General features: G+C 40.8%; 1 protein-coding gene across 1 annotated transcript; it reads right to left on the bottom strand.

Moving 5' to 3' along the window:
- Nucleotides 1-8,657: 8,657 nt before the first annotated feature.
- Nucleotides 8,658-16,172, bottom strand: lfng (LFNG O-fucosylpeptide 3-beta-N-acetylglucosaminyltransferase). The gene is made up of 8 exons (XM_063904822.1): nt 15,667-16,172; nt 11,811-11,859; nt 11,496-11,598; nt 11,263-11,416; nt 11,071-11,156; nt 10,683-10,848; nt 10,493-10,578; nt 8,658-10,265 (listed from the first exon to the last, which is right to left on the bottom strand). The coding sequence occupies exons 1-8, from the start codon at nt 16,066-16,068 to the stop codon at nt 10,199-10,201; spliced, it is 1,113 nt and encodes a 370-aa protein (XP_063760892.1). The 5' UTR covers nt 16,069-16,172; the 3' UTR covers nt 8,658-10,198.
- Between the last annotated feature and the right edge of the window lie 3,783 nt (nt 16,173-19,955).

A 19,955-nucleotide genomic window follows, 5' to 3' on the forward strand; every position in this document is an offset into this window, starting at 1 on the left:
GGAAACAGACACCAGGGAGCAGCAGAACCTCACTGCTGCTCTCGGGTCACCCATCTACTTTCACAGGGCGCTGGTAGTTTGTCAAATCTACATAAAAAAATCAAAGAAAAAATCTAAACACATCTCTTTAATAGTAAGCGATAAACATGACAAAACTATGTGAAGGAATACAACACAACCAAAATGGTGCAGTCCATATTTACAGTTAAAATCTACAAATGGGGTTTGTAACACAAAGCAAATTAAATGAATCTGTCTCTTAGCTAGCCTCATATTGAATATCCTGCCATATTATTTCAGACAACTCACATCTTTCTTGATATGTTTATTAGAAGCAGCATATAGTTTGAGTTTGCCGTCTAGGCTCGAGCCTCATCCCTTCTCAGATTTACATAGAACATTGAGTGACGATTAGATAACTATCCCCCCGAGCATACAGGTGGATGCTGGGCTGTTGTTGGGGCAGGCGAGGCAGAGGCAGACACATCTGGCAGCTTAAATAGAGCAGCAGGTTTCGTAGAATGTGTTTGGTTGTAAGAGGGACGAGGGACATCATGTGTGAATGTATCATTGGTGCTCGAGTTAACTGCCTGAACTAGCTTGCAGGCTTCACCCCATTAATGACATCATCAACACCATGAATGAAGTACTTTTCTGGTTTCATATGTGTGATTTGTGTGATTTGTGCCTCTACTGAGACATGTCTCCATGCTTTAATGTTCAAAAAGCTCTTTATTTTTCTCATACTGCCTGTGCTGCAGCACCTCTTTTCACCCTCTGTCTGAAACCAGAGCCCAGTCTGCTCTGATTGGTTAGCTGGCTGGCTCTGTTGTGATTGGCCTGCCCCTTAGCATATAATGTGCAATGTGTTGGAGCACTAGCCAATAGAAGCACAAATGTTACATAGTGATGTCATGAAAGCTATGTTATGGAAGTAAACAAGTCTAGTGGAGGTATTTCAGGCAGGGGGGGAGTGTGTGGGAGAGAAATTCCCTCTGGAGGGAACTTTGGGATTATAGCCTTTGCAGACCATTTACTTGCACCAAAACCTATATAACACACTACAGGAAAGGAAAACCCCAGAAGCATAAAAGGGCCCCTTCAACATAAACTGAGATGAAACAGAGAAACCTGCTTAAAAATGTGTTCAAAACAACAACAACAGGTAATATATAAAGGATTTAAGTAAATATACAAAATCATTTCAATGTAAACTACTCTGCTGTCGCGGTATTTCTCCAGAGTATATGTGCATGTTGCAATTTGTTTCCTCGGCAGCGCTGTGACAGATGACTTTGAGAGGAGCAGAAAGGCAGTCTTGTGTTTGTGACCTCTCTGGGCCGACAGCAGGCGAGGGGTCAGTGTCAGCGCCGGGCCACCAGCCTGCTTTATCAACTTCCTCCATCCCGCCAGCCAGCTGCTGTCTCCCCAAACACACCAACCTCATGTGGAAGTCTGGGGGTTTAAACGGATTAGAAAAATATAGAGGAAGTGGACTTTCTTTAACCTAAAAACAAACAGTTTTTACTTAAATAATCTTACCATATTTAGACCAGGCTTTACTATTAATTTGATATTCGGTCAATAATTGTTTCTCTTTACTTCTACTATTCATCCAACATGGAGGAAACTATAAATGCAGCAACATTTTGGCAGTAAATACAATTCCATTCTTTGATTTTTCAAGAATATTCTCTGAATATAATGATTACATCATGTCCCCTGCTGTTTATTGCGGGCCGACCTAAACAAAGCAGTAAACAAACAAAGCGTGATGGAGGCAGAGAGGTTTTTACAACCCATCCCTGACATGCAAATGAAATTTCACACGGTCTCACTGTCGAGGAAATTGAATTACCCTGCTTGTTGCTGGACTGGAGGAATGCATCACTAATGCTTTGAGGTGAAGAGCTGAATGAAAAGGGGGGAGAAAGGGGTGTATCTGAACCCCCACAACCCCCCCTCCCTAGAGATACTTCCTGAGTCCGGCTGGGCCCTCTGCCATGTTTTCTTCAATGCCAGGCAGCTGCAGGGCAGGCCAGGAGGCACACAAATGTTAAAGCTGCACAAGGCAAGAATTCCATTAATGATGCACCCCATAAATGATCCTACATCACATTTTATTGAACCATTGTGGGTCCTTTCTCCTGTCCAGTTGAAATTCTAGCTTTTTTATCCTCAAAAAAAGCGATGTAACTGAGAATAAATCTGTGGTGTGCATGTTTTTGTCAAACAAATACATATTACGTCTACAGTAAATTACTGGCTGACATTTTCCAAAGCACAGCCCATAAATATTTAGATGACTCTCTGAGTCCGTTCATTTTACTATGGTAGCAAAATGATAGAGCACTTTAGGCTGCTTTTATCTTTGAATGACACAGAACAGAGTGTTTTGGAAATCCTTCTCATCGATAAATATTTTATGTGTTAACTATGTTCATTTAGGTTGTTCAACTCTGGGGTCCCTAACCTAAGGATCGGGTCTGTCTAAAGGGCCACATGACAAATCTGAAGGGTGGTGTAATGGGGGAAAAAAAGCAAATTTGTATTAATTTTTTGAAAATGTTCAGTAGTCCTTGCTTTTGAGGAGGGAAATAATCGCTAATTTTGACATTTTGGAGTTAAACTGTTGCTTACATAAAACAACATGAGACATTTGGTGGGAAATCTTTGGTAGATATGCTAACAATTGATCCTCATCTCAAATATTACAATGGGAAAACATGTTACTGTTTTTTTGTTGGTCGACACAGCTTGTTAAAGATGTTGTAATTCATAAAATAATCATATATCTTTTAATGTTTAAGCTTAAACTGAAAGGTAACTTGTGAAAGCAGCTGCCAAAAATATGTTTAAAAAAGTAAGATTTTTCTCTCATAATGCAGTGTAATGTGTAACAATATAGCTTATATACTCAACTTCAGTTAAAGTACCTTTGCCTTTCTTTCTCTGCTCGTAATGTTCACTTTTACCCTTCTTTTCTCAACTTGCACGTCTGTCATCACAGGACAGATGAGGCAGACGGATGCAAACACAGGACGTGAGCACCTTTGTTCCCACTTCTGGGGGGAATCCTGCTGCTTTGTTGCTGCCATGCTTACGAGGTCACAGGGTGCCTGGTTCGTCTCTTTGGGGAGGGGCGGGCTCAGAGGGAGGCAGCTGTCTCCTGGGAGTCAGCACCCACGTTAATCACACCTCACCTCCTCCTTTGTAGGCATCCGCCGCAACAGTCGGAGGGAGCACGTCCCGAATGAAGGATTTATGGAGCTGTGTGCGTGTCCTTATCTTTATACTCCTACTGCTCACTGTGATGCTCCAGGACTTTCTCAATGCGTTCCCTTCTAATTACTGTTCTTTGAAAGTCAAATTGTTTATTTTTCAGTGCTTCTCCACCACCTTAAAAAATAACCACATATTAAATACCATTTATACCAGATATTCAGTCAAATTGACTCTGCAGTTCTCCTCCAAAAGTGTGTTGTAGTGATCAGTCACTTCCCGTAAGTGATACTACGGAGATGGTGTAATGAAAATAACAGTTATGAGTAATCCATGCCTGAGGTTGCACAGCATCCTTTGCATAATGATTTGCATTTCTGGGAAGCACCATTATACACTTTTTAAACAAGTTGACTTTAATGCAAATTCTTGGCATCTAACATATGTTATGCTGCTGTATAAACTGCCATAGAAACGGATTCCTCCGTTTACATCATGATTATTATCTGGATTACTTACACTCACAGGCAAAAATGTACAATAAGTCACAAATTATGTTCCTTAAACACCTAAAAAACAGAGGTATTATTGCATCACATAGCATTGAAAGTACACACATAATAGAGAGAACTTACATTTATCCCCTCGCTCTTATAAAGCATAAATATAAGAATATAATATTGAGTGTTCCTTCTAGTGTTAAAAATCTGAATGTGTAAATCTTGAAATTAACTTGAAGAAATCTATTATTTCCTGTAATATATCTTCCAAAATGAAGAAAAAGAAAATGCATACACCAAATTCCCCAAGTCCTCCACTCAAGTGCTGCTCACGACGAGGTTCAAGTCCCTCTCTACAGGATATGTGATACCTGGATTATCGTAAACGGCAACTCGGCCTGCCTTCAGAACACATGTTGAGCCGGATTAAGGCCTGTGCCAGTTGCTGTGAGATCTCTCGGCGGGCCAATGGGACTTGTCCCGCCGCTCTTAATCCTGCGGACAATGCAGGCTGTTAATTGGAGACTGACTGATATAGCAGAGGGAAGTCATGAAGACAATGTGCGAGCGGCCAGCGTCTCTGTAATCCCCTGCACCCTGAGGAATGTCAGCCATACATCACCACATCTACACCAACTCCTCGCCTCCCACCCTGGGGTCTCCTTTTTTACTGACGGTTAGAGATGCTGTTTTGTTTTTGAGTCACACCAACACAAAGAGCGTGGTTTTACAGAGCTGTGAAATTTCACGTCTCCTACTCAGAGCACTGATGGGAGGTGTAAGGAAACACACCTAGGTGTTTGTGTTATAATCAGCAATAACTGTTTCCTGTCGTCCCACATTAAGACAGGGCTGGAAAACATCCACCCTTGAGACCTGTGAAGCCTTGGTGTCCAGTATCTTAGAGATGTGTGTATAACAAAATACAAATAAGGCTTTTTCACAGAAGACATTTCGAAATCTCGCAGTAAAACAAGCTCAGGTGGAAATAATAAAACATTAGATGTCTGCGTTCAATTTAGCTGCTTCAGTCGTGGTATTAATAACGCCTGGGCTTTTCCTACTATGACTAACTATGGCAATATCTGCTGTGAAGATGGCCCACTATAAATCAAGCAAGGTATAACCCTAAGTCACACTTCATATACAAACTATATTGAGTCAAAGAAGCCTCCTGGTTGGAGTCTAATTTTAGGACTATCGGTCACCAAAGAAAAGCCATATAAGCTTTTAAACCCAGAGTGCAGCATACATCTGGTATGCAGAAATTCCATCACAAAGGTACAGCCGGGTCACTCTACGGCAACATCCACATGACAGGAGTATTAAACAAAGTTAAGCATGTTTTTTTTTTCTTCTATCAATTTAGTTTAAACCACTACCCCCTTTTAAGTCTTTAGGTCCCAGAGATTGAGCCGTGGTAAGCTTCTTCATAAAAACTGTGGTGTAATGTTTCTCTTTGTCACTTTGCATCAGTTTGAGATTGTTCTTTATTTCTTTGTAGTTGTTTCAGGTTACTTTTTGGTCATGTTGCATCTCTATATACACGTCTTGCATCCCTTTGGGGATTGACTTTCCAACAACAAATTTTCACAGTATTCACGCAGAGGCTCTGTTGTTATCAAGCATGTTATCAGAAAACAAGAACTAGTCACAACAAGAATCAAACTCTTAACGGGACATTACATGGCTGACAGACTCCCTGTCTCTCACCATGGGGTGAAACATTTGTAGGTGGGCACATTTCTCTTAAGGTGTGACAAAAGCTGAAACTGACACAAGTCATGCAGGACTTTCATGTTGTGTAAACGCAAGTTTTGCTTTATCACTGGCAGTTAATCTTCAGCCTCCAGGTATATTTCACCAGAGCTCACTGACATTTAGGAGGTTTGATGGATGTCTGCAGTTGGGCGTTTATTTTCTTATAATCCCCCACCTGTTGCCATACCATTCATATGCAAAACAGCATTACTCAAATTATTCTACTGCCAAGAGTCAAACGTCGGACCCATTGAGACTTTCAGGATACTGACTTATATTATATATATATTTAAAGACATATATCTGATAATCATACTGAAATGATGCAATTTACATCAGAAGAACTACAAGTTAAGTCATATTATCTCATTGTAATTATATGTTGGTGGAGCTAATGCAACAGACTCACTCTAACTCTCGCTCATGTGTGACGCAGCGTAGCTCTTATTTACTGCTATATGCTAACGTTGCCAGTATATGGCTACTTTAACTTAACAAACAAACAAAAATATTTTTAAAAATAAAATAATTACTACTTATTGATCTAAGTGCTGCCAACTAAGACAAGAAAAGGAGATTTGACAAAGATTTTAGCTCTAAATACAGTATGACGCAACAGTGAGCACCTGGTTTGCTTAGTTTAGCGTAGCTTAGCACTAAGACTTGAAACAGGTGGAAACGGCTGGACTGGCTCTTGCCAATGATAAGAAAATATGTCTATAAGCAACTAAAGATCACTAATTAACATAACCTATTTTTTATTTATTTTTTAAGTAAGAGGCAAATGTTAAGTTTTACATTCGGATATGATCTGCTGGTTGAAAGGCAACGGTGTAAGGAATAACAGAAAAGGTTCAGATTTTATACAATTAAAAAACATGCTGTACTTTTATTTAAGTAGCAGTTGCATATTTCCTTCACTACCACTACTAATTCTCCTTACAAATCCACATTCAAAGTTATTACTCCCTGTCAAAGCTCTGTCCTCTGTCCAAACTGTCTCCCTGTTTGAGGCTGAAAACTTGGCCAGCTTGGGGCATAAAATGAAATGCAAATAGAGTTCACTTAAAAGCTCAGTCTGACTGTATTTATTATTCTGTATCTGCTCGTATGGGAACAGACATAAGTGCAAAGCCAACATTGAGGAAGACAAACTGTGAAATAACCAGAGTACAGTAATGACATATAACAACTCATTTAAAGTTGATCACTGAATTGACTGGTATGTTTGAAGAAGGGATTAGGTATGAGCTGGAGGAAATAGTTTGAGGCTCATTTAAATCTTTTTCTACTTGCTATTTTTACTCTTATTGCACGTGCACCACTTTTCTTTTTTTTTACTTCCCATTAAACAAAAACCTTGTGTGCACATCTCTTCAGTAAGTGTCACTTTTGAGAGTCTGCTCTTGAAAGGATTAAAGGCAGATTAGATTACACTCTTATGATTTGTTATGCAAGTAAAAATCTTTTCTCCTAAAGGTTAGGATCAGAGTGCCGCATATCCGATTACTGTTTGCACATTCACAGCTTGCCAGTTTAATAATACAAGTGTTTCACGCTTAAGCCACAAGCCCTCTTTTCCCAGGGTGCAGTGCCAGAGGAGACATCTCTCTCTCTCTCTCTTCTTCTTAGTATTAAAAGCTAAGTAAGTCTGATCAGGCGTTTGCCACTCATGAAAGGTTCTAGCTACCAATCCGACTGTTTTGAATGTCTTGTTTCATGCAATGTGTGATTTAGAATTTCTGCGCAGATTTATGGAAACGTTTTGAGTCAACAGTGAGAAAACTGAGGGTGCAGAGGACTGTTTGAACATGAGATTTAGACACATAAAAGGCTTCAGTTTTTCCCACTATACATCTCTGCAAGGCAAAGCTGTCATTATGGTTTGTGGTGAGGATGTTTGCTCCGTGTAATTTGTCTCCCATGGAAGCCTTTGGAGAAGGAGCCTGTGCTCTGTGTCTGCTAGAGTTCAGCCAGTGTGCTTATGCAGAATGAGTTTTACCTAATTGTTGGCAATGTACAAATCTATCCTGAGGCAGATTTTATGGACAAAAAAAAAATGTACCACTAAAATGCCTTGAGATTAGTTTTTCCTAATCTTGGAAAAGATAGTCTATTAAAAGTAACAATGTCCTTCTAGTGTTACATGAATACTTTAGTAACCTTTGGTATAGCTGTCGGCTGTGGAGCTATCATCATTACCTATTGACTGCTTTTATCTAAACTGTATGTTAACAATAGCTGATTTTTTTTGTGTTTAATATGTATATTATACATCTTAATCAGGGGAATAATTAGTAACTACAACTGTAAATGGTGCCATATCTCCCTTTAAGTAGAAGAATAAAGTACTGTAAAATAAAAATACTCAAATCAGGCAGTCCGAAATACACTGCCAAGCCAAAAAAAAGGTCACAGGCCTGTGGGGGGGTAGTGCTATGATCTGGGGTTGCTACAGTTGGTCTGGTCTAGGTTCAGCTACATTATGTGCCCAAAGAATGAGGTCAGCTGACTACCCTGAATATACTGAATGACCAGGTTATTCCATCAATGGATTTATTCGGTCCAACGTATATTAGAGTGTGTGACCTTTTTTTTTTTTTGGGCCAGGCAGTGTAGTTTTAACTAATTTTTAAAAATGACTTGTGTACTTATATACAGTTTAATATTTCAGCCCAATGGTTCCCAACTTATGGTTCACTAAATGTGCATTGTTTTTAACTTTTTTTATGGAATATGAGAAGTTTTTAGGGAAAGTAACAGATAGAAGTTGTGTTTGATCTTTCAGGAGAGATAGTAGTGGTGAATAGGGGGAAACATTTCACTAACAGATATCCCCATGAAACTTCCCCAGTGATTGTTTACATTAGGACTATTCTTTTTTAAATTACAAGTCTTCTTAAATGTTGTGTTCTGGTATGCAAATATGGAATCATCTATTGCTAACTCCAGAAATCTGCAGATGCAAATAGAGAAAGTGTAGTATAATACACACCTTAAATCTGTATTTTGGATGTTTCCTTTCTCTAGTTTAAAATACGAACTGTTATGGAGACAATCTCTCGAAACTGACTGGTGCAGGAAGTGTTTTGATGGTGATGGGGATATTTCTGCACTTAGTTGTTGCCTTAAATGTCTCATTGTGAACCTGAAATAAAAACATGACCAAATATGTAAAGTTTCTCAGTGGTTATGCACTTTTATTCAAAGTTTTAGGTCCCACCGTGGGTCCCATGGTAGTTAATACCAGGATCAGCTCATAATCCCTGAGAAGCCAGTGTTGGGAATGAACCTTTCGAAAGCCTCCAGATACTGGAGAATAAACACCACATTCATTTAGCACAGTTCAAGAAATCATGTCAGGGTCATTAAAAAGCATTATGTAAACCACAAAGGGCAAATTACATTTACATTACATTATATTTTCTTAACATTTTACAATCACTACTAATTTAAACAGTACACAATACTGTAATCAAAATGTACAATGTGACCCAATATGGGTGAGAGAAGACACAGAGGGAACACCTCCATGTGAAAACACTCATGTTGCTCCTGTAAAGTCGTCACCTCGCAGGCCTCAATAGAAATCATGTGTAGATAAAGAATATAATTCTGTCAATAATAACAGAAAAAGTTCACCAATCTTTAGTGCAAACTGTTAAAGACCGTGGCTCAGATTACATGTAGTTGTTATTTAGGTTTAGCCAATGTTAGAAAGTGATTTTCCATAGCATTTTTGGGTCATCCAAGCTAAAATTCACTACTAATTCTTCACTGTTGAACCTTTGAGGTGAGTGTCTTTTCAGGAGCAAACATCAGTTAATTTGAAACTCAGCTGTGCAATTATTAAACAAAACAAAAACATCCCAAAGCAATTTAAAAATATGATTGTAACCACATATCAAAATCTCTTTCCGTCATTATTTCCCTGATTGTAACAAATGCAAGGATCATTTTTAAATAGATAAGATGAATAGATAGAGATTTTGACAGGTTATTTGTCAATTCTGTTAGTTTGGACACAAATCTGAGGCATGTCAATAAAAGGACGTAAATTAAGTTACCAAAAAAATATCAAAAAGGGAAAAGTGCTTTGTCCTGATATACCTCAGATTAAGTCACTGACTGATGCATTTGGAATATCTGCCTACTGCCAGCTCAGTTTATGAAAGAAATAACACTGACAATTTAAAAGCACCAAAAAAATCTTCATATTAGAGCGTTTGTCCGGAGTCGAGTTAAAGATCTAAACAAAATGCCTGAAAAAATGCTATAAGAAGCCAAAAAGCCTACAAGCAGAGACCTGTATGGCTTTGCATTTTTTAAAGCTAAAACAAACAAAGTGTTAATGAAAGCTGGCAAAAAGGCTTGCATATAATGACAATACATTCTATGAGAATTGCAGAAACATTTACAAGCAACATATACATCACAAAGCTCAACTGATTGCCTGCAAAGCTAAACGCTGAAAGCAACTTCCTGTCTAGAGCTGGGGTACTCCTCCACAACATTATGGGGCAAGGTCCTGGCTCCGGACAGGAAGGAAAAAGTCCCAAGGCGGGCCGCACAGCAGCCCAGTTAAACTATTAAAGACCGCACGAAACCGCAGTAACAATACTGCAGCCGTGCGGTCTAATACAAAACACTGGTCCCCACGAGCCTTTCAGATACCGAGGCACGACGGGGACGAGGATGAGAAAGGAGCGGTCGCCTTAAAAGGCAACCTGAAGAGGACACCATGGGGTGTCTGGGTACAGGAGACAGTGCACAGACTTGAACCTGCAACACACAGAAACAAAGTTTGAGTTAGATTTCTTGAGTGGTAAAGCGGAGGATATAGCTGTAGTGAAAAAACTGGAACATAGATGTTGTATTAGGTCCAACTTAATATTATTGCTTTCAACTAACCTAATAGTTATTTGAAATTAGTTGACATAATACATTTAATTAAAGTCAACGTTTGAGTTTGTACAGTGTGTGTAATTATATGTAGAACAATCTCTCACCTTGATGGATCCTCCTCCACAGGGAAAGCTCCTTTCAGATTGATGATATTACTTTTGTTTTCAAACATCCCATAACTGAGGGTGATCTGGAGGAGAAAATACAAGGAGATATGAGCATCAACATAAAAAAAACAAAGGATTCTGATTTGAAAATAGACATCAAAACGGTATAAAAAGCTGAGCCTCTCACCTGCTTGTTTATCTCAGATCTTGACACTTGTTGCAGGTTCTCCAGGTGGGAGTGGAACAGGTTGCTGCGGGTCAGAGGAACCCCCAGAACTGACTCGATGATGTAGCCGATGGTGCAGTCGTCGGGCAGGCGGATCTTCTCTGCTGTGTTCATGAAGTGACCGCCACTGAAGATACAAAAAGAAACAAGAACTCAGGTTTAATGGGACATTAAGGCATTTTTTTTGCCATTTTCATCCTGAAGAGTCTGCATTCACATGAATTCAGGCAGGAGCTCTGCACAATTATCAAACTTATTAACTTCCTGTCATCCATTAAAATAATGATGCCGCCTGCAGGATTCCATTTGAATGCAGCACAAATGTTTTGAGTGTGATTCTGTTTCTTACCTTGCCCATGGGCTCATCTTCAGCGCCAGACCCCGGCTCACACAGAAGCCAGCTCCTCCAGTAGCAAACCAGAAGTTGACTGGTTTCTAGAAAAGGACAGAGAAAAGTTTGTCAGTATATAAAAATAATCCAACAAATTAGATGATTATTCTTGAAAATATTATACACCAGTAATAAGAATCTTCCACGTACCATCTTATTGTCCCCCAGCCTCTCTGTGGCCTCGATGGGCCGGTCCAGGCTGGGTTTACCGATGTACATGTCCTGGGTGTGGGGGAACTGGGACAGGTGCATCACCAGAGTCCTCACATTCACATAGTTGTCGTCATCTACGTGACAGAACCACCTAAGAAAAAGAAGAACTATTAGAACCTGAGATGTTCATACTATTAAGATATCATAGAAATAAATATGAGGGTCCTTACTTTTTCCCCGACTCTATGAACTTGTCATATTCCACCGCCATCTTGCAAGACAGCGCTTGTCGACTATGAGCTGCAGAGCAGTTGGTGTTAATGGCGTGACTCCCTGTGGCAAGGAAAAAGAAGCAGCGTTATCATAAGTTAAAGATAAATCCATCAATGGAGGCTCTTTGTAATTTAAAAGCATCATTTACTGGAAAAACTCAAGTTGAAGTTATTACTTTAAAAATAGGTTTCTCATGAATTCAGAGTTCCCCTATCTCATGAAAAAATGTGCATCTCTGTTCCCAACATGAAATAAACCCTTGTAAAACTTACCAATTCTCTTTTTAAGCTCCTCATCCTCTCCATCCGTGAAGATGTATGTCTGCAAACAAACAAAGGGAGAAAACAGAGCAGTGAGCATGTTGGTTAAATCCACAAAATCAAAACGACTTGCGATGATCATGTGAGGAGGCCACATATTCAATCGAACAGTGTGTCCCAAAAAAAGTCCTTCTTCCTCATATCCAGCCCGGTGTGATTAGCATCAATCAACATGCCTTTTATGCAGTGGAAAACACATTGAGTTAAACAACCCCCTGCTCTAATAAAGGCCTTTTGTCCTGCATTTCACTCTCTCCATGGCAACTATGCTGCTGCCCCGAAGCATCCCAGACATAGAACAAAGGAGGAGGCAGACTGTCCGCCCCCACACACCCCATTCATGTATCCCATCCCCCGGCTGAGCCCCATGGCTCTGCTGGACCTGCTGCCGGGCTTCAATGTGTTGAATGCATCAAAAACAGAGGCATAAAGTAGATAAACCCCAACACAGAGCTCTGTGTGCTTGCTGCTGTATGACTGACAGTCTCAGGAATCCCTCCACGAGACCACAGGCGCTTGTTAAATGTAGCAGTTACTCATAAAGGAGGTAACAACAAAGGGCATCTTAAAGGGAGACACTTTAAAAAGGAGCAGGGGAGCTTTTTATGATACCTCACTGAGCAGGTGCAAGCTGGTGAATGGTGATGATGAAAGCTTTGTAACCGTCAGCAGTGTGTTTACTCTTCACCTGAGGTGAGCAGCACCTGCCCAACATCACGCTACCTTATCTGCGCCACGTGCCTCTACACGCCAGGTCATGGTGCCTTATCCCTCCTGACAAGAGCACTTTTTGTCAACTATTAACCTACATTCCTGCAGGCTCGCCAGCCTGCTGCCGAGCAACTGCCATTTGTGATCTGCATCCAGACATTGGCCTCTGATGTTACTTCAATGGAAAAACAAATCTTTCTAGTCCAGTTTTTCTTTTTCTGAACACTTTGTGGATGAAACTCTGAGCAGATGTTTCTCGATGCTGGAGTCATGAGACGGCATTTGTTTAAGGAAGGGTGGTGGTTCCACTGGTGAAGGGATCAGAGGCTGGCGCTGTTTGCTTTAAAGTCCACTGAATAGACAGCCTAATCACTGAGGCAGCTGCCAGAGCTGCCAGGGCACTGACAGAAAGAGGGGTGGTTGGGTGGGGGGGTGGCTGGAATCTCACTGCTGATTAGTAAATCCAGAGCCGTGTGTGGCCATTCACCCCCTCTTCACCCCCTATCCTGCCCCCCCCCCTTCCCTTCTCCGGGCTACATACACGGCCAGAGCCTCTTGAATAGAACAATGCTGTGAGTTTTCATGCTGGGTAAAGTCTCCACTGGGTAAATTCTAAATATGTTTGCCAGCATTTGCATACAGCTGCGGGAGTTAACTAAAGAGAACCCCCCCCCCTTCCCGGGAAGGTTTATTCTTTCTTTCTTTGTTTCTTAACTGAAACTTAAAAGAATAGTTACTTAAATGGAATACTAATTCACGTCAAAAAAGATGAAAGAATAGAAAAGATGGCAGTGTGTGAAGCAGAGATAAGAGGCGAGAGGGGGCACGGGGTGAGGAGATGAGAGCAAATATAAGGGGGGAGGTGGGCTGCAGTCCTGACGCTGGCACGGCCCTGTGTGAGCTGATCGTGGTGCCTGCCTGGCTGGCTGTCTCCAGCTCGGGAAGGAAGGACATCAGGCTCCCCTCCCTCCATCAACCACCTCCACCCTGGCTCCTTCCCTCTTCTGTCCCAAAGATTCAAAGCATTTCAGCCCCCCCCTTTTTATCAGGACACATATATTAGACACATATGTTAAACACCAGGCTGTCTTCTTTAATGACACTCAGCCTCTTTCTGACCACTTGTGAAGCCATTCTAACTACATCGCCAAGTGTTTTTTTTTCTTCTGAATGCTAAAAGCGCTCTTTGTTGGGGGGTTGGCTAATTATCATACTCTTAAGAGAGGAATGCATGGCACACAAGATGACAGCTGCACAACTGAAATGAAGCTGTGATAAAAGTAATGTGCCAGTTTTAAAAATCAATTTACTATACTTTCTTGGAACAGGAAATACTCTGATCCAATGTCTTCTTTAGGTTTATGCGCCCTGGCCTCAGAACAAAGCTATATTGTTCAAGGGGTGATAAATAGAAAACAGGAAGGGGTTCTATAAAAGATTATACAATGACATGTGATGAAAGACTTTCTGTCTCAAAATGTCTGATTCAAAGATAAATTAGGGCTGGCATTCAAAGGGTAACCTTTTACATGAATACACTAAATGATTGGATTTACAAAACTGCTATTTATGCTCTCAATGAGCTCAAAGATTAAGAAGGCCACAGGCATTATTGTGTCAACACAACTATCACAAAGATAATCTTCCCTGCATGTTCTCATGTAAACAGCAGCAGATAGATTCTCCACCTGCATAAAAGTGAAGAGATTTGATCCCAAAGTAACAGTAAATATAAAAAGTCTTCTAAATTGCTGTTTGCAGAAATAATGCTTTTGTCCCTTGTGTACAAAAGTGATCCAAACTCCACAGATGCCCAATCAGCTGAGCGTGAGAATCCACCCTGAATATCAATGATGGCCATATGTACATTGTGGGAACTGAGAGCATCATATGGCTGGCATTAAGGCCGTCCTTTGTTCTGCCTCTCCTGACCACCTGGCACCCTTCCTCCAGGAACTCCCTCTTGCATTGTGGGATTCAGTCTGTCCTTTTTGTGTGCGCAGCCACCCACCAGCTGCTTGCCTATAAGCCCTGCTGCTGACTCTGTGGGATGGGCTAACTTAGATCATGCAGTACAGTGATTAGCACCAATTAGCACCATCAGCTCTCGTCTGAGCAGATGTTTTGGGGGCATGGTTTGGACATTAACAGGAGCTGTGTAGGTGATTCTTTCTGGACTAAGTGATTGTGACAGCCTATCATCATTATAATTTTACTGCCACTGGACACCAGAGATAAAAGCTCAGTCAAAACATTTCTGGTGCTAGAGATAAAGAGAGTTTTTACTGAAACCACTGGCGTGACAGCGCCCAAGGCAAATTAAATAGACTTCTGAAAAAGCACATGTGACACCCATAGGTGCAGGATACAATCACTTTGAATAGCTGTTTCCTCCTCCCCTTTGAAGAAGCGTGGTTCTCAAGGACACATTTACACACTCTGCATGCAGCATAAACTTGCCTATAGATGCACCCCTTTGTCCCATCCAGGCATCCCCTTTAACGAAGCCCCCCAGTTTTCCCAACCCTCCAGCAAGCTTGACCCAGACTCAGCTCCCACGTTCCCATGGAGAGAGGGGAGACAAGGGGCTTGGAAAGCTTTTCTTTCCCCTTCAGAAAGACGCTTTGTTAGTGCTGGAAGGGGGACAGCGCTGGAGTCGGTGCTGTGAAGCATCCATTGCACCGGGGGCATTCACAGGGACACCCAGAAAGAGGAGGGATAATAGAGAGCGGGGAGAGAAGGGGGGCTGACAGAGGGGAGAAGAGGGAGTCATGGAACTGCTCCCTCCGTTCTCAGGGACATCACTCAGAGGAGAATAAAAAGTGACAGAGCCCAAGAAACTCAGCATGGTTAACAGGGGCTGTGAGGCTACTTCATTGTGTCATCTGGTGACAATTCAATGGGGAACAATGCAGCACATTGGCAGCCATCAAACAAGCATCACCTGCATGTGAACATTGTTTCTCTCTGCAGAAACAATGACATCAGCCCACAACAACAACCACTTCACTGCTTAACATCTATATTCCAACTTGGATTGATTAAAATTAATGCATGCTGAAAGAATAAAACTTCATATTTTGCACTTATTCTTTACCTGTTGCATGCTTCTTGATATCCAAGTGTCCAGGAGCAGATTCAATCTGGACTGGTGGAACTTCTTGGTGGTCTTCACAGCGATGAAGATGTCATCAGCGCTGATGTTCTCAGCTGGAAGCGCCTCAGCTGCAGACGCAGAGCCCGCAGGTTTCTCCACATCCCTCCGACCCCGGGTGAGTTTGGTGAAGTACGCCGAGAATCCTTTCTTAGTTTGGACGTCCTGCTCTTCTTCCTGAGCGGCTTCCTGAAGAAGAGAGCGGGTTCCGGCGTCTTCTCCCTTCACCTGCTCATCCTCCACCTGAACCCGGAGATGCTGCACCGCCAGCAGCAGCAGCAGCAGGCACAGACACGCTGTGCTGGCTACCGATATAGCGGTCTTCTTTCCATTATTTTTAAACATGTTTAAACTTAAAAAAGGCTGTTACTATGACGCGGAATCCTCAATGCAATGTCCATATGGTTTATTTAATCAAATAAAAAACCGTGAACGACAGGTCCGTCAGCGTGCATAGCTGAGTGAAGAATAAGTGAATTGATTCCAGAGGAAATATATAAGTTTCTATGTTGGCCACGCCTCCTGGGCGGTCCTTGAATGCAGCATGCAAGGCAGCGACATAGCAATGGGGCGTGTCTACAGTTTTGTGCGTGCGTGTGTGTGTGTGTGTGTGTGTGTGTGTGTGTGTGTGTGTGTGTGTGTGTGTGTGTGTGTGTGTGTGTGTGTGTGTGTGTGTGTGTGTGTGTGTGTGTGTGTGTTACAGAGTTTACTTCAATTGAAAGATTGACATAAAGTTAAAACTGCACCTTTGCACACCTATCCTCAAGTTTTTTATATATATATGCAAACATCTTTTTACTGTGTTAATGTTGTGTCCATAGCTGTACAAAAGGGGTTAAAAAAAAAGAAGTTGGGCAGTAACAACAAACAGAGTCACATTTTGTTTTATGTGCACACTTACTTGGCCAATAAATCTGATTCTTGTCTAAATTTGCAATCAGATTTTGGAGGGTTTTTTTTAGGTGAAGCTATTTGAATTCAGCCGGGTGTTCACCAGAGAAACTGACTTCATTGTTCCTCACTGACCTTGAGAGGACTCTAAACAGTTGGCTGCTCCTGAACACTTGTTATTCAAATTCTGGCTCTAACAACTGAGTGCCGTCTGGTGCTTGGAGTCCGACCAAAAGACATGAGAGTCCATTTATACCAACATGCAGCTGGTGAAGCCTCAATAACCTCATGGCGCCCAGCAACCGCTACATTTGGACAGTTTGTATTAAACAAATGTCTGGTTAAACAGAGGTCTTTAACTTTGTTGCAAGCCAAAGCACTTCAACCTGTTAAGACATTTATTAATACCAAAAGTATGTTGAAAAACCTTTAAAGTCTAATGCAAAGGCAGCTGAAAACAAAAAGGATGTTGGCATCAATCCAGATATATAGGGTGTTTGGGATAAATACCCCAAAAGTCAATGTCATTCTTAAAGTATAAAAGACACGATAATGTGTAATTGGAATTAAAACATATCCCGCGTCTCACATCCTCTGTTTTTACTGGCACACTGGGACACACTGGACATAAGTTACCTCTCTGCTTTGTGGCTCCTGACAAGGTCTTTTGTTCACTTTTTAAAAGTGTGCATAGAAAGGCATTTAAAGGCAAAGTGTAAGAAACCAGGCAGAGGGGGCTGTCTCTCTGGCCTTAATTCTTCTCTGATCAACCACCTCTTTCTGCGATGGCTTGCAGGGCATTCGTCCCACCTCGGAAACTCTTTTTGGTTTTTTTAGGACTTGTAAAAACAATTGTTACTGAAAGAGTAAAGTTCTCCAGTTGATTTAGCTCCAATCTCCCCCTGTTCTGTTTCTTTCAGCCTTTTGCTTCTTCCAAGGACACAGATAGAAAAACGCTTTCTTGTCCCTTTTGAAATCCCCCCCCCCCCCCCCAATCTAACATTACTGCTGGATTCCAGTGAGATTAAATCCAGCTTCTTCAGAGGAGCCCACTTCCTCACCATAGTGCCCACAAACCCACAAATAAACACCACAGTGTGCTTGATTTTCTTCAGATCATATCAGCATGGTGGGGGATCTGAGGCCGGCAAAGCCCGGATCTAACAGTACAATTAAAGCACTTCTATTTATAGTTCCTGCGTTTACAAAGATGATTAGACGCAGGTAAAGAAAGCATGCAATGTAACCACAGTGTCACAACATTCCATGAACTGTCCACAAAGCTTCATTTCATGCTCTGATACAAACCACAAAAAACAAAAGCTCATGTGTCTGTAAGATGCCAGCCATAACTTGATACTCTACACAGTGTATATATATCCAACATGGAAGACATTATCTTTCTTTTAACTCAGAGTGGTCCATTGTTTTTTCCTTTTATTTCAGTCTGTTTAACATTCCTCCTTTGATGTTTCTGCTTTTTGAAGAGGCTTTTTTTTTATCAGTATCTGATTCAAATTTAGATTTAAACAGTTGCAGTCTTCCACAATATAACTGAACTGAAAATGTTCATCTCTTTTTTAAGTTTAAACAGGAAATTACAGCATATTTTTGTCATTAACTAATTAATCTTAAACATGTATTAGTTTCAGTGTCAAAACCGTCCAGGGACTCTTCTTTGTTGTTGTGTGAAGGCATTGTGTATAATTTCTGTGTTTCCCTTATACATTTTAAGATAATCATGGTGGTTCTTCTTCATATTCATAATGAAAACAACACGATGAAGGTCAGGAACATTTTAATAAAGAACAAATTGAATGACTACACTGACTGCCCTCTGAAGATCAGTGGATGAGAACCAGGCGGAGGGATCAATCTTCGGTTCTGTTTATTTTCACAGTGTGGAAACTCTGACTCTGATTGGATTACAGGTCACACCAGAAGTGAGAGCCAGGGGACCGAGCTGGTTCAGTTTCCTCCTCATGCAACATTAGAGGAAACTCTCCAAAGACCAAAGGCTGAGAATGATTCAGCTGCTCCAGAGGCCAATAAATACCTCCCATTTTATTGATCTGCAGAGAGGGTTCCCATACGTTTGTGATGCTATAGGTAAACACTATTAGGGTAAAAAATAAGTTGAGACAAAAGTCTTAATGCTTGGGATGATGATGATAATTCAACAGACTACATAAGGGTTCTTATTTCAAGTATCAAGTATCAAAACAATGAGGGAGAAAATACTTATATAAATAAAAGTAAGAAAACTGAAAAGCTACATTTAAGTAAAAGCTCCACTTAAAAAATGTCACTTCATTAGATATGTGTATGAGGAGCTAAAATGACTTAAAGTATAAACATAAAGTACTTCTAGTTTAAAAAAGAATTCCCCCAGTGAGTGTCATAATCTCATTTTTTATTATTGCTAATGCATTTATGTGTAAAGTCAGAATTGTAATGTTGCAGGTGGTCATGGTGATAAATATACTTATACCTATTTACCTTTTTCTGTTTTGCTTGATTTATAAAAACATATCATATAATATCAGCATATCATGTGTTTTAGGTGTAATCCTCATATGTTATGTAAAATACATATTTCTTAGTACTTTCTTTGGTATGGCACATTGTTTTGTAAAGCAGCTTGACTTTATTGAACTGTAAATGATCAACCAGCAGCAGGGGTGTGTCCAGTTACATGCTGGCATGTCTGGACATGTTGAACATAATTTATGCCGTTGAATAATAAGATAAATGGACCCATGATTACATTTTTTATTTATAATTGTTTCTGAGCTTCTGAGAAATTTCAGCTTTATTAAATCTTTATTCCCAACTTTCACAGACTTTTCTACACCATACAAGACCACTTGTTATTGTTACTGGAAACAAGATATTCACTGGAGACCCTTCAGGTTTATATTTCCACTAAGAGCTCAATAAACTCAGGGGACCTCTAAAAGCTGCTGGCAACTTTGAGTTATTTCCATATCATAATGTAAATGTAAAGAGGTAGGAATGTGGTGCTTGAACGTCCTTAAACAAGTCTGTGAAGGATCCATTGAGTTAATGGCCATTTTCTCAACCAACATACAGTCCCTTTTTGTTTTAGGCCTGTATAGCTACCTTGCTGGGATGCACTACGGGAGGTCAAGCACACAAAGAAAAGAGTCATTGAGGTACTTTGAATTGTTTGTCGTGGTGCTCTCTCATCAGGCCTTTTCTCATTTAAATGTGTACAATTTGTGAGCCAACACAGAGGCGGTGTGACTTGTTTATCTCTGAAATCACAGGACATTGTAATGTAAAGAATTAGTTGTCCAATGTCAGACCAACTTTTGGAG

This window comes from Eleginops maclovinus, chromosome 16 (assembly GCF_036324505.1).
Source record: "Eleginops maclovinus isolate JMC-PN-2008 ecotype Puerto Natales chromosome 16, JC_Emac_rtc_rv5, whole genome shotgun sequence".
NCBI lineage: Eukaryota > Metazoa > Chordata > Actinopteri > Perciformes > Eleginopidae > Eleginops > Eleginops maclovinus.